The 12,315-nt window shown below is 34.9% G+C and overlaps 1 protein-coding gene across 1 annotated transcript; it reads right to left on the bottom strand.

Moving 5' to 3' along the window:
- Positions 1–4,321: 4,321 nt before the first annotated feature.
- LOC108213017 (uncharacterized) lies at positions 4,322–8,165 on the bottom strand. The gene is made up of 2 exons (XM_017384742.2): positions 7,899–8,165; positions 4,322–5,500 (listed from the first exon to the last, which is right to left on the bottom strand). Exons 1-2 carry the CDS (start codon positions 8,067–8,069, stop codon positions 4,643–4,645), a joined length of 1,029 nt encoding a protein of 342 aa, XP_017240231.1. The 5' UTR covers positions 8,070–8,165; the 3' UTR covers positions 4,322–4,642.
- Between the last annotated feature and the right edge of the window lie 4,150 nt (positions 8,166–12,315).

Here is a 12,315-nt window from a genome sequence, read left to right as displayed (position 1 = left end):
TAATAGAATAAAAATGTAAGAAGCTACTTGGATCACGGCGTTTCATTTCATCATGTCCTTCCTTTAAAAATCACTGACATGATTTTTTTAAAAAAATATTTTAAATTTAAGTAAAAAAAACTAAATGGATCCGGATATCCGATCCGTGATTCGTGATCCTAATGGATCCGGATATGGATCGGCCTGTAAAAAATCCGATCCCGATCCGATCCGAATCCGATAAAATAAATGGATATGGATATGGATTTAGGCTGATCCGATCCGAACCCGATCCATTGACAGGCCTAACCCGGAGGCAATTAATTTGTTCCAAGCCCAAAGGCTACAAATATGAATATGAATAGAAATAGAAAAGAACTACTCTAAATATTCAGCAGGGTCTTAAAAAAGGACGAGAGGAATGTCCGGCTCTTAGAGCATCTCCAAAGGCGTTGGCTATAATTGTTGGCTAAATGGGATCCGTAAGATATTACGCAAAATTTGTTGAACCTGTAAGATATTTTGCTTCAGTGGTATTGGCTATATTGGTTTGCTATAATTTAAAAATAGTATGTTATTAATATTTTAGATTGTTAAAATAGAATATATCAGTTTAATACAGTAATAAATGATCTGCAATCTTCCTACAGATTTCTTACAGACCTGTAGAGGTTCGACAAATTTAGTCATCCAGAGGAGGTTGGCTAAAATTATAGACAACAGCTGAGTATGGTTGGAGCATGAATTTTTCAAGCTGTTGGCTAAATTTTTTATTTTTGACATGCCAACTCATATTTTAGCTAAAGGTTTTGAATGGTTGGAGATGCTCTTAGGGACCGGATCACTCAAACCTTCCTCGAGGAGAAGTTTATAATCTAGACCGACGTCATGAGCATGCCAAACAGCTTCCTCATACCCGATGTCGACACATCAGTCTTCAGCCATCGCCATGAGCTTCCGAGCCTTCTTCTCCCACTTCCAAGTCAGTCATCTCCTTGACCAAATAATCCTAGATCCGTCTTTCCTAATCGGCCAGATCCTTAGTTAGTGACTCGAGGGCCCATCCGTTTAGCGGCTCCTCGTTTGCTGATCCGCACACGCCACGAACCGAATCATATACTGAGCGATCATCCGAAGAGTTCCGTACACGTCATAATTGCAAGAACCGAATCATATACCGAACGATCACCCAGAAGGATGAAGGCCTGGCAGAGATTGAGACCCACATCCTTGGCTTCAACGAAGGCTCGGGCAAAAAAAGTATCGATCATCAAGACCAAAAAGTCCGGGTTGTAAGTCCAGACTTCGAGGTTCCCCAAGGAGTGGTGGTCGTAATTCCGATGCTCCAACTCACAGCCTAGAGAGTCACCCTCGGCCAGATCAATCAAGGTCTCGTTTCGAACATCCTTGGAAGGGTCGGTTTCCTCCCAAGTCTCTTGTAGTACGTGGGGGACTAGCCGAAGTCCCCTCCTAGTCATTTGCTGCCTCAGTGGCAACCTTTTCCGCTCTCTTGGTCGGTTTCTTGGTTATATGCAACTTTCGTTGCACCATCTCTGCACGGGTTGACACTATACATGGAAGAGAAGCAAGTTAAAATTAAATGATATCAAAACCGACGCAATAATGAAGGAAACAAGGAAAAGATGATGTATGAAAGAAAATGAACTTCAACTTCAATACCCTAGAGTGAGTATAAACACTCTTTGTCCTGACTCGTGGTCAGGAGAATCTTGTTGGACTCTATCAGTTGACTGAGCCGATCAAAGTCTTTTTGATCGTCCCCGATCAGGTTCGGCTGCGATTCAAGTCGGATTGACCTCCCTCCATACTGAGTATCTATGAAGGGAATGAACCCTGATATAGAAACATTTATGATGGGTGCCTTTATTGCTGGTATTAGTCTAGCACCATTAGGGTCGGTCAGGTCTTCGACCAATCGAATAAAATCCATCACTCTTGAAATTCTTCTTGACGTCATATTGACTCCAAAATAGGAAAGAGCAAGGTTCGGTGTCAAGCCGAAGAAACCTATGTTGGAACACATTTATGTACATAAAATCGTTCGGGTCCATATGCCCGAGGGTGATGCTCATTTACTTAAAAAGTTTCTTGACGAGGGGAAGGAGGGAGTAAGCAAAACCCGTACTTGAAGGCGCTCATGGAAATCCTGATCAAATAAACCCCTCGGCTGAACTCGAGGTATGGTAAATAAGGTCGACTTGGTCGTCCGGTTCATCGAGATACCAGGATGCAGGAATATTATATTTTCCCCTCATATCTAAGTTCATCGGTCAGGATAGAGAGGATATTGTTGGCCGCAGGGAACTTGGAATCGTCAACAAAGTGAGCCATCACCGAGTAGGAGGTCCAGACAACCCTCGAAGACCGATCCACAGTTTGCATTCGACAAGGAAGCAAACGTCAGCCATGTACTCGAAAAAGGAAAATAAAGCGGACTTACAGCTTTGAAGAAAAAAGCTAACCGAAGACTGTTTTAGGAAGACCGAAGAGTGTTCTAAGGAAACAAGCCAAACACTGTTCAAACCCCCAAAACCCCTCCTTTAGCCTCCAGACGTGAACCCTCGACTATTTTACCATCTGAAGGACGCACAAACAACCCCCAAAGCATATCTTCAAAAGACAAAAAAGGGCTCACCCAATCCTAAGTGTTACTACCTAGAACCTGATTTTACAGAGATAAATCTATTCAAGCAAACAAGAATATACGTACTCAGAGAACAAATGTGAATCATAAGCATGAAGTACAAAAGCGGGAAAAAGTACTACTAGCTGAGATTGAAGAAAGTGACATTGATTTGATGAGAAGTCGTTGTTGTCGTGTAAAGACCTAGATTCGATGTTCCTTGCAGAAGATGAATATGTAAGAGTAAAGAAAAAATGGGATGAAAATTATCATTTTTATAGGCGTTATAAAAAGAAACGACCACATTTCATGTGTTTGCAGAGATTTAAGATGGAAATGAGACATGAATCTCGAGGTAGTACAGCTGTCACACACTTGGAAAAAAGATGTTAAAAGGGGACTGTGAGCCGTTTGAATCCAATCAAATAAGATCCACGTAGCATTGGGAACTCCTTGATAGGATTGTAGCCATTTGACTGGTAGAAACCAGCTAACCCCGGAATTTTGTTGAAGATGGGTCGAGTTGTGCTTTGACCGAGCTCAGCCCGACCGAAACCCGGGGACATGGTGAAGGCTAGTATAGCCCAGCTTAGATACTGAGGACATTAGGCTAAAGACCAATTGGATCAGGCCCAAGGGAGCAGTATATCAACAAGTGGGGATCACGTCTATGCCAACCGATCAGACCCCAACATGCTGATCGGAACTTTAGACCCTAAAATTATCCCCTTGATTATGCGAAGATGGAAAAAACTGAGATAAAAGAACTGGTACGGTTTAATTCGTAGATTACTCACTTCATACAAACGCATAACACTTATAGTTCCTTTACTTCTTACCCATCAAACTCAGTTACTTATTCTCACACCAGAGGTAAGTCGATGGATCATCCCTCGTATTCTTCTCTTTGTAGGTCTATCGATCGGCATCTTACAGCAGAAAAATGGTTTCAATACCCATTAGATCAACTTTTAATCCAAAACCCAACTAATCTAGCTCAGCCAAAATTTTTCAAGAATCGCCAGCGAAATTATCGACTACGTGGAGTTTAGTGATTTCTTCGTATGCCCAGAATGGTTTACCTTTCCTGATATTTGATTTGTTTTTGCAAATGCTGGTTTTTTGGCGTTGTGTTGATGATCATATTTTTCTGGGTGCTACTAAGGCGTGTGGAATGATCGGGAGATTTGATGGTGGTGGTTTGGTACATTATTTTGCCGTGCGAATGGAAATGCTTAGGATATATCTGTGAAGAGCTCTATGATGGACATATATGTGAAATGTGGGGGTGATATAAGCTGAGAGGAGGATGTTTGTGAAGAGCTCTATGATAGACATGTATGTAAAATGAGGGGTGATATGAGATGCGAGGAGGATGTTTGATACAATGTATGTGAGATACAATCAACAAATATTAACATCTCCATATTAAAAGTAAACATGATTTCACGATTGTGAAAGTTTTATTAAGTTCATTGTAATGGTTTTAAATTTTATTTGTTCAATATTTATTTAATTTTTTTTCATTTGATAGACGAATTATAAGTTATAACTGAGTAAAGAAAAAACAGGGCCTACACCCTACCTTAGAGGGAGCCTGATTACAGAGACTTAACTCCCTACCATGAACATGATTATTACAAGTCCCAACATCGCAAAATTCATTAAGCAAGTAAACAACAGGTAGACGAAGTCATCTTAACCTTCATTTAGTTTTCATACATTGACAAGTAATATAATTGTCAAGAAAACATCAGATGCACAAGTCATGATCGCATTACTGCACTAAGAAAACTATATGTAACAAAAACACGTAATAACCTACCAGCTTACTAAAAACTCGGAAGCGAACAGAAATGACAGCAATCAATCAACAGGAAAAAAGTATCACAACAGCAGCACCCTGCAATCAGTTCAACTGCACTTGTAAGCAACTTCAACAGACTCATGTTCGGCAAAAGTATATGATATATATTCCAAAAGAAATTAAATTTGACATCATCTTCAAGGCTTTATCTGTCATGGTTTGACAATCTCAGCAGCTACTTCAGTTTCTGTTGTTGTCTCCTCTGGAGGCTTCTGGTTTTCAGTGACTGCTATTTCTTCTTCTATTTTAGAATCTTGGTTCTCCTTTTCAGGTAATATTGCTGGTTTTTCAAGTTCTGTAGCTTCCTTGCTTTCTTCTCCAGTGTTCTTAGGTGATTCAGGGTTCAGTGTTTCTTCGACTTCCTCATGTTCCTCAATTTTTTTTTCCTCGACTGCCTCTGCTATTTGGGTTTCATTAGCGGCTGCCTCAATCTTAGTGTCTGCTTCAACATGAGCATACACAACTGGGGAAGATGTTCCGTCTTCAACAAACTCAGTTTTACTGCTATCAACCTCTACAACTGATTCTGATATTGGAGTTTCTATGCCTTTGTCATGTTCATCAATCTTTTTATCTTCAATTGCAAGTGTTTCTTGGTTCTCAGTGGCTAATGCTGCGTCAATATCTTTCTCGGCTCCATCGTCGACAGGAACATGACTAGTGAGTGTTGATGTTTTTTCTTCCAAAGTTTCAGTCTCTTCTTTAGCTGTTTCGACTTCTATTGATTCTTCCGGTTTCACCAAAGCAGGAGCATCGGCAATTGGCATTGCTGTTTTCTCTAATGAAATTTCAAATTTATCGGTAGCTGCTTCTACTTCAATTGCTTTTTCTGCTTCAAAAACAGGAACAACAGTTGGTGTTATAGTTGTTTCTGCTGATATTTCAGATTTTATAACTTCAATTGTCTTAGTTTCAGAAACATCTGTGCCTTCTTCAGCTTCACATGCCTCCTCTTTCACCATTTCTGTCGGTGTTGAGTGAGTTCCAGTCGAGCCTTTCACTTCTTCACTCTGATTATTAAGCAGAATGAGCCCATAAAAACATTTAAAGACTAAAGATAATATCAAATAAAAGAAAACAGTATAAACTACAAAGATAATATCGTTTAAAAAATGACAGACATGGGACAACCCCCCGTCCATCTAAACTATCACACTTAATTGGTACAAAACTAATAAGTAGATGCCTAAAGCTTACCACAAGGATTCCCCTGTAGAATGTTTTTAAGTCTTCCTTTCTTATATAAATATTGAAACAGAACCCTCTTCTTAGACTTAAGGTGCAAAGGAAAGAACTTAATTTGGAAAACAAAAAATCTTAAGGTGCTGGGAAAATGACTTAATTTGGAAAACGAAAACCAAGATTTGCTCGAAGAGTGGATTACTAGGTGGTTGTCCCTATTCGGGTCTAGCATCCCGTCAATTTTTTCAATTACTAAGTGGAATCTCGTCCCATTTTTTAAGCCCACCATAGTATAAATATTCAATATTTCAAGAATATTGAGAGGTCAGAGGGACTCAAAGCCCAGTGTCCCGTCAATTTAATACTGGGAGGTCCTAACCCAGTCTCCTAAAACCTTGGTGTTAGGCAAAGGACTAAATCTAGATCATATTATTTCTTCAGCATGAGTGAAAAAAAGAAAAAAGAAATTCTTCTGAATCATGAATGTTTGCCATTCAGCGATGGCCTGAATAATTACATCTTACGCAACATATTTTGTTGATAAATAGACTTGCTACTGCCTAGTAGCATATTCTACCAGCACAAGACAAGTATCCCTAGCCCATAAGCTTATCCTGGTACCAAGTTTGAGACATGTACTCAACAGATTCAAAGTCTTTATACAACTAAGACAATGTACTAAACAAATTCAATAAATCCTAACAAAGCACAAACTCTCACATCAACAACATGGATGATAGGATGCTAAAAACAACCTATTAGACAAAAGTAGGGAACAAGAAAGTGAAGAAATAGTAAAAAAGTAGCCAGTCCTTGAGAACTATATATAACATTGATTCAAATTTATTGACCATATATATCCAAGTGGTGGAGATAGTAGCTTAAGAATTGAGATATAATATTATCCAAATATTAATTTAAACTAACTAAAAGACAAGAAATATTTAGAAATATTTAACAGGTGAATATAAATATATAGGATGGATCTCAGATGCCACCAGAACACTAGACAAAATAAGACAGAGCAACTTGCATTAAGATGGATATTTTTGATAAAGTTAACTACATTGAGAACTGGATTTATATATATTAGGTGTCATTGGTCACAGCCTCACAGGTAGAGTTTGGTCAACTAGTTTCATAGTTTTAAACCATCACAGGAAAGCATTAGGACTTAAGTGCCATCTTTCAAGTAGACGGATTTTCGAATACTTGCATGCTGTGTAGATACTAATACCCAAAAAGATCTCGATGGGTATATATATATATATATATATATATATATATATATATATATATATCAAATTGGTATTAAACAAACACAAAGCAAATACAACTCACTTAAGCAACAATTGAATAAGAGAAGAAAAAGTATATATGCTTTGCTTCCTAATTGGTGTGTGTTTGGGTGTCTGAGGAAAATATAGTTCCCACCATAAGTACTTTCTTATAATAATGCAGTAAAGCTAATAAAAATGCTAGATAACATGATGCACAAATTAAAGTGATTTGTTATTACTATGGGCTCACAGGTCACTTATAACTTTAGTCATTTTTCAATTAGTTTGCACCAATGACCATAATATTCCTGATATCCACTACTCTCACATTTGTACATATTCTTGCCAGAAATTAGTAACAACTTAAAACCAAAGAAACTAGTCGAAAATATGTAAGCACGTATAGTACATGTAGAATGTCATAAATATTAGTCGTGTTTCTGGTGGAACTAAGGGACTAAAAGTTTTCATTAAAAATCTTTTGACGGAGGAAATCATCGATTGCCAAAATTAGCTTGACCTGAAAAGAAAATTCCTAAACCAGAGCACTAATGTTCTACCAGTCTAGATACATAGGAGTAAATCTTTTGGAAGGTTCTAGCCTATCACATACCCCTTTCCTCAGTTCAAAGAATTCCAGAAACATAAATACCTAAACTTCATAACTGACCATTACTAAATAAATGAAAATATTATATGTTACCGTACAATTCGTCTCGAAAATATGACACAAACGAGTTCATAACCTAACATCTTAAAGTTTTAGATAAACTAATAACACTATATCAGAACGTATTTTAGATAAACTACTAACATGGTATCAGAGCTCGTATCGCAAAAAATCATTAACCCGGAAATCATGGTTCTCCTGGTATGTAAACTGAAGTAGAATGTCTACACAAATTTATATAAATATATATACATACAGGAGAGAATAAAAACAGACCTGTTTGAAAAGATTACTGAGAGACCTTGACTTGTCAGCATCAACAAACTCCTTGGTCTCGATAACTGAGCCAACAACAGTGAGTTCCTTCTTCTCAACCTCATCTTTCTCCGGTAGGGGTGCGGGAACATCGGTAGCATCTGCCTTTGGTTTGGTTGCACAGGCCCCCATTGTTTTCTAAACTTTCTCTCTGGAAATGTACTAGTAGTGCTTTGCCTGAATCACAGGAGTTGTAATATGTATTTTATAGTGAGTGCTTCGCTAGTATGTTTAGAGTATGTTATTTATAGGGGCGCGAGTTTTTTATTACCGACATTCTTAAATTATTTAGTGGAAACTGAGGGATATTGTATGTTTGTTTTTTCGCTGAAATCAAATAAATTTTCCGTGAACCTATGTAAATCCTTATCGTGGTCTTTTCAACGCTTCTACCAAACTCAACTTTTTGGTATAGCAAGCTGAGTTCTAAAAAAAAGAGATAATAATCCAGCGAATCATTAAAATGGATTCGATATATCAAGTTGATCACTGAACTCAAAATGATCTTAATCAAAAATCGGTTACTTAAGTCAATCATAATCATTAAGTCAATCATAATCATAGGTATCTCTAAATATAAGTTCAAGAAATAAAAACATTATTTATAGAGGTCTACATATTATTTTTGAATGATACCACAACTAAATAAAGGATTATGACTTCTACTATTTATGATAATATATTTCAATTTTATCGAATTTATTTACTATTTATTTTTTATTAAAACAAATAAAATGATTATATAATAAAGATAAATAGTAAATAAACTTGTAAAATCTAAATATATTATCATAAATATTAGAAGTCTCATAACCTTATACTTAGTTGTGATAACATTCAAGGACAATATGTAAACCTCTATAAATAATATTTTTATTCCTTGTACAGATATTTAGAGATATATATAACTGACTTAAATGACAAATTAGAGACCGTTTTAAGTTCGGTGTCCAACTTGATATATCAAGCTTACTTTTTAAAAATGGCAGAGGTCACCGAATTCAAAGTGACTTGATATCATTGTATCTTTAATCTTGGTCACTAAAATGATAAGGGTTTTATATCAAGCTGCCTACCCATTTCGTCAAAAAATCTCATCTGACCCATCCAAAAAATTTCGGACTCATGTAAACCATTATAAACAAAATATATATCATCACTATTCATAGCTCTTTACTTAAACATTTATAAAAAAATCAACCGTTTGTTTTTTTACTACAAAACCACTTCGAGTACTTTGATAATAGTCCTTAGTATTTATCAAAATAATTTGGGAATTTCTAAAGCAACATAGCTAGGATGATCATATAACTATATCTATAACTATATATTTTTTTTTTAACTACATGGTTATGTTGCTTTAGAAATTCCCAAATTATTTTAATAAATATCAGGGACTATTATGAAAGTACTCGAAGTGGTTTTTTAGTAAAAAAATAAACGGTTAGTTTTTTATAAATAATTAAGTAAAAAGGTATGAATAATGAAGTGGGTAAAATGATATATATTTGGTTTATAGTGGCTTAAATGAGTCCGAAATTTTTTGGGTGGGTCAAGTGAGATTTTTGGACGAAATGGGTGGCCAGTTTGATGTAAAACCCAAAATGATAATATTATTGTATTTTTAAAATTGGTCACTGTATTTGTCATTTTTAATCATGTATTATCAAATTTATTATTTATTAAAACAAAGAAAATAATTATATAATAAAAAATAATAGTAAATAAACTTGATAAAATCTAAATATATTATCATAAATATTAAAAATCATAACCTTATACTTTGTTGTGGTAACATTCAAGAATAATGTGTAAATCTCTCTAAATAATATTTTTACTATTTGAACTGATTGTAACTAACTTAAGTGACCGATTTAGGACCGTTTTGAGTTCGTGGCCAACTTGATATATGAAGCCCACTTGATATATTTTTAAAAATTGTAAATTAATAATTATTTAAGATTAAAGTGACTTAATATCATAAAAATTGTAAATTAATAATTATTTATAGAGGTCACCAACTCAAAGTGACTTGATAGTTAATATCATTGTATTTCAACTCTGTGGTAATATATGGTTGGATATGCTTTTGTGACTTGGAGTAATAAGCAATCCCGAGCCTCTAAGTCATTAGGATGATAACGTTAGGGTCGTATCCAAATATTAATTGAGGTTAATTAAAACACAATAACAAGCATGAAATTAAAAAACAAAAACCATAAATGTGAAAATCCCTGAAGGAAAGATATATTTACAAGTCCACTTAAAAATAGGGTTAATTATCAAGTTGGTCACTGAAGTGGGCTTAATGTATCAAGTTGGTCACTGAACTCAAAACGGTATCAAGATGGTCACTGAAGTGGTCATAAATATCAAAAAAGTACCTTGAAATATGAGTTCAAGCACTAAAAATATTATTTATAAAATTTTACATATTATTTTTAAATGTTACCAAAATCAAGTAAAATGTTATGACTTCTAATATATATGACAAAAAATTTAGATTTTATCAAATTTATTTATTATTTATTTTTAATTAAAACAAAGAAATAACTATATAATAAAATATAAATAATAAATAAACTTGATAAAATCTAAATTTTTTGTCATAAATATTAGAAGTCATAACCTTTTACTTGGTTTTGGAAACATTCAAAAATAATGTGTAAAACTTTATAAATAATATTTTTAGTGCTTGAACTCATATTTCAAGATACTTGTTTGATATTTATGGCCACTTCAGTGACCATCTTGATACCGTTTTGAGTTCAGTGACCAACTTGATACATTAAGCCCACTTCAGTGACCAACTTGATAATTAACCCCTTAAAAATATGATGTATTACAAGATTGAAGTCACTCCCTTACTCAATACTCTTTCATACGAATGGCTTAACTTGATCACAAAATCATGCTCTTGTATATCTTTAATATTTTTTCAATAGATTAAACTCCTAGTAATAACTATATTTATGGGGACCTTTTTCTATTTTTATAATTAATAGAATCCTTACATGATTAATATTTTTATCAAAATAAGATCTCAACTATCCTAACATACCTTCTTAAATTAAAATTCAAAAATTGTTTAGAAATTCGGGACCAACCCAGCACAGATTAATTAGACAGAACCAATGGGATATCTATTAGTCACTCATGCGAACCTCATCTCTTGTGAAAAAGGAAAGGGAGAGTCATTGTCACTGTGCCAAATCCCTGAGTTAGCCTAGCATACAGCACATATACTCTCGAAACTTGGTTAAAATGTTGTATGCTTTCCATGATTCTCTCGTAATGGAAATTTTCAGAAAAAAGGGTAAACACATAGTAACGTGACATGTATGGTACTGTGGTCGTATGTGTTGGATGATTTGGTTATAGACTCACAGGAGTGGTCATTGTATATGCAGCTAAGCACGAAGCAGGCCAGCAAAGTTGTAGCGTAAATGAGTTGGCCTAAGATGTATATTCATTGCCTCCACGATCCATTTGACCCTTTAATGTGTCAGCATCATTTGAAATCGTCCAATATGTAATAAAAGGCTACATCAATGTTTTTTTAAAAGAAGTTTCATAAGTAAAGTATAAATTGGTCTAGGAATTTTATCCTTTTTTTTTTGTTTTGATAGTTGAAATTTCAAAGTTATAATAATATTTTAATTCATAAACATGGGGTTAAGACTACTTTTTTGAGAAAAAGATACTCCACCCGCCAAATGTTACATTTGGACCGGAAATAAGTAAAATAATGATGAAAAGTAAGGACTGTGGTAGAATCGATTAATATTTAATGTGTAAAGTATGTATAGTGGAGAAAAGTAGGGATTATTAGTTTTTGGAGTGTAAAGTAATGATTGTCGAGTCGATTACATGTGCATGTATATAAAAAAGTTGATTAATTTTCAAAAAAATCTATTAATTCAAATGATCATACCGTACGAGCTAGAGGTGGCCAAAACGAGCGGTTTCGAACAAACTGTTCGGGACCGACCCGGTTAAAAATTCGTCAAAATTCGGTTCGCTACGAGTTTGATTCGGCCCGGACAAAATATCACGAATTGAAATACGAATCGGGAAGCGAACGAACCAAACAGGTAAATAATTTTAAAATATAATACATAAATTTTGAGAGGTCTCAGGGGGTAAAGTAGCTGTTAGAAACTAATATACACACTGTTACCTCTCAAACAGTTAAAGTTAACGGTTGTTTTTAACGGATGTGTGGGCCAGGGTTACAAACCGAAAGCTAAATGAAACTTAGGGTTACAAACTGTCACGTTTCAAAGTGTGGAGTCTGATTTGCTAATCAGCCAAAGTGTGGGGTTACAAAGTGCAATAAGCTCTAAATTTTATTGTTAATTATTAATTTTTATTAATT

The sequence above is a fragment of the Daucus carota genome, chromosome 1 (assembly GCF_001625215.2).
Source record: "Daucus carota subsp. sativus chromosome 1, DH1 v3.0, whole genome shotgun sequence".
NCBI classification, from domain to species: Eukaryota; Viridiplantae; Streptophyta; class Magnoliopsida; order Apiales; family Apiaceae; genus Daucus; species Daucus carota.
The sequence above is the reverse complement of the archived record's forward strand: the minus strand, read 5'-3'. Positions and strand labels throughout refer to the sequence as shown.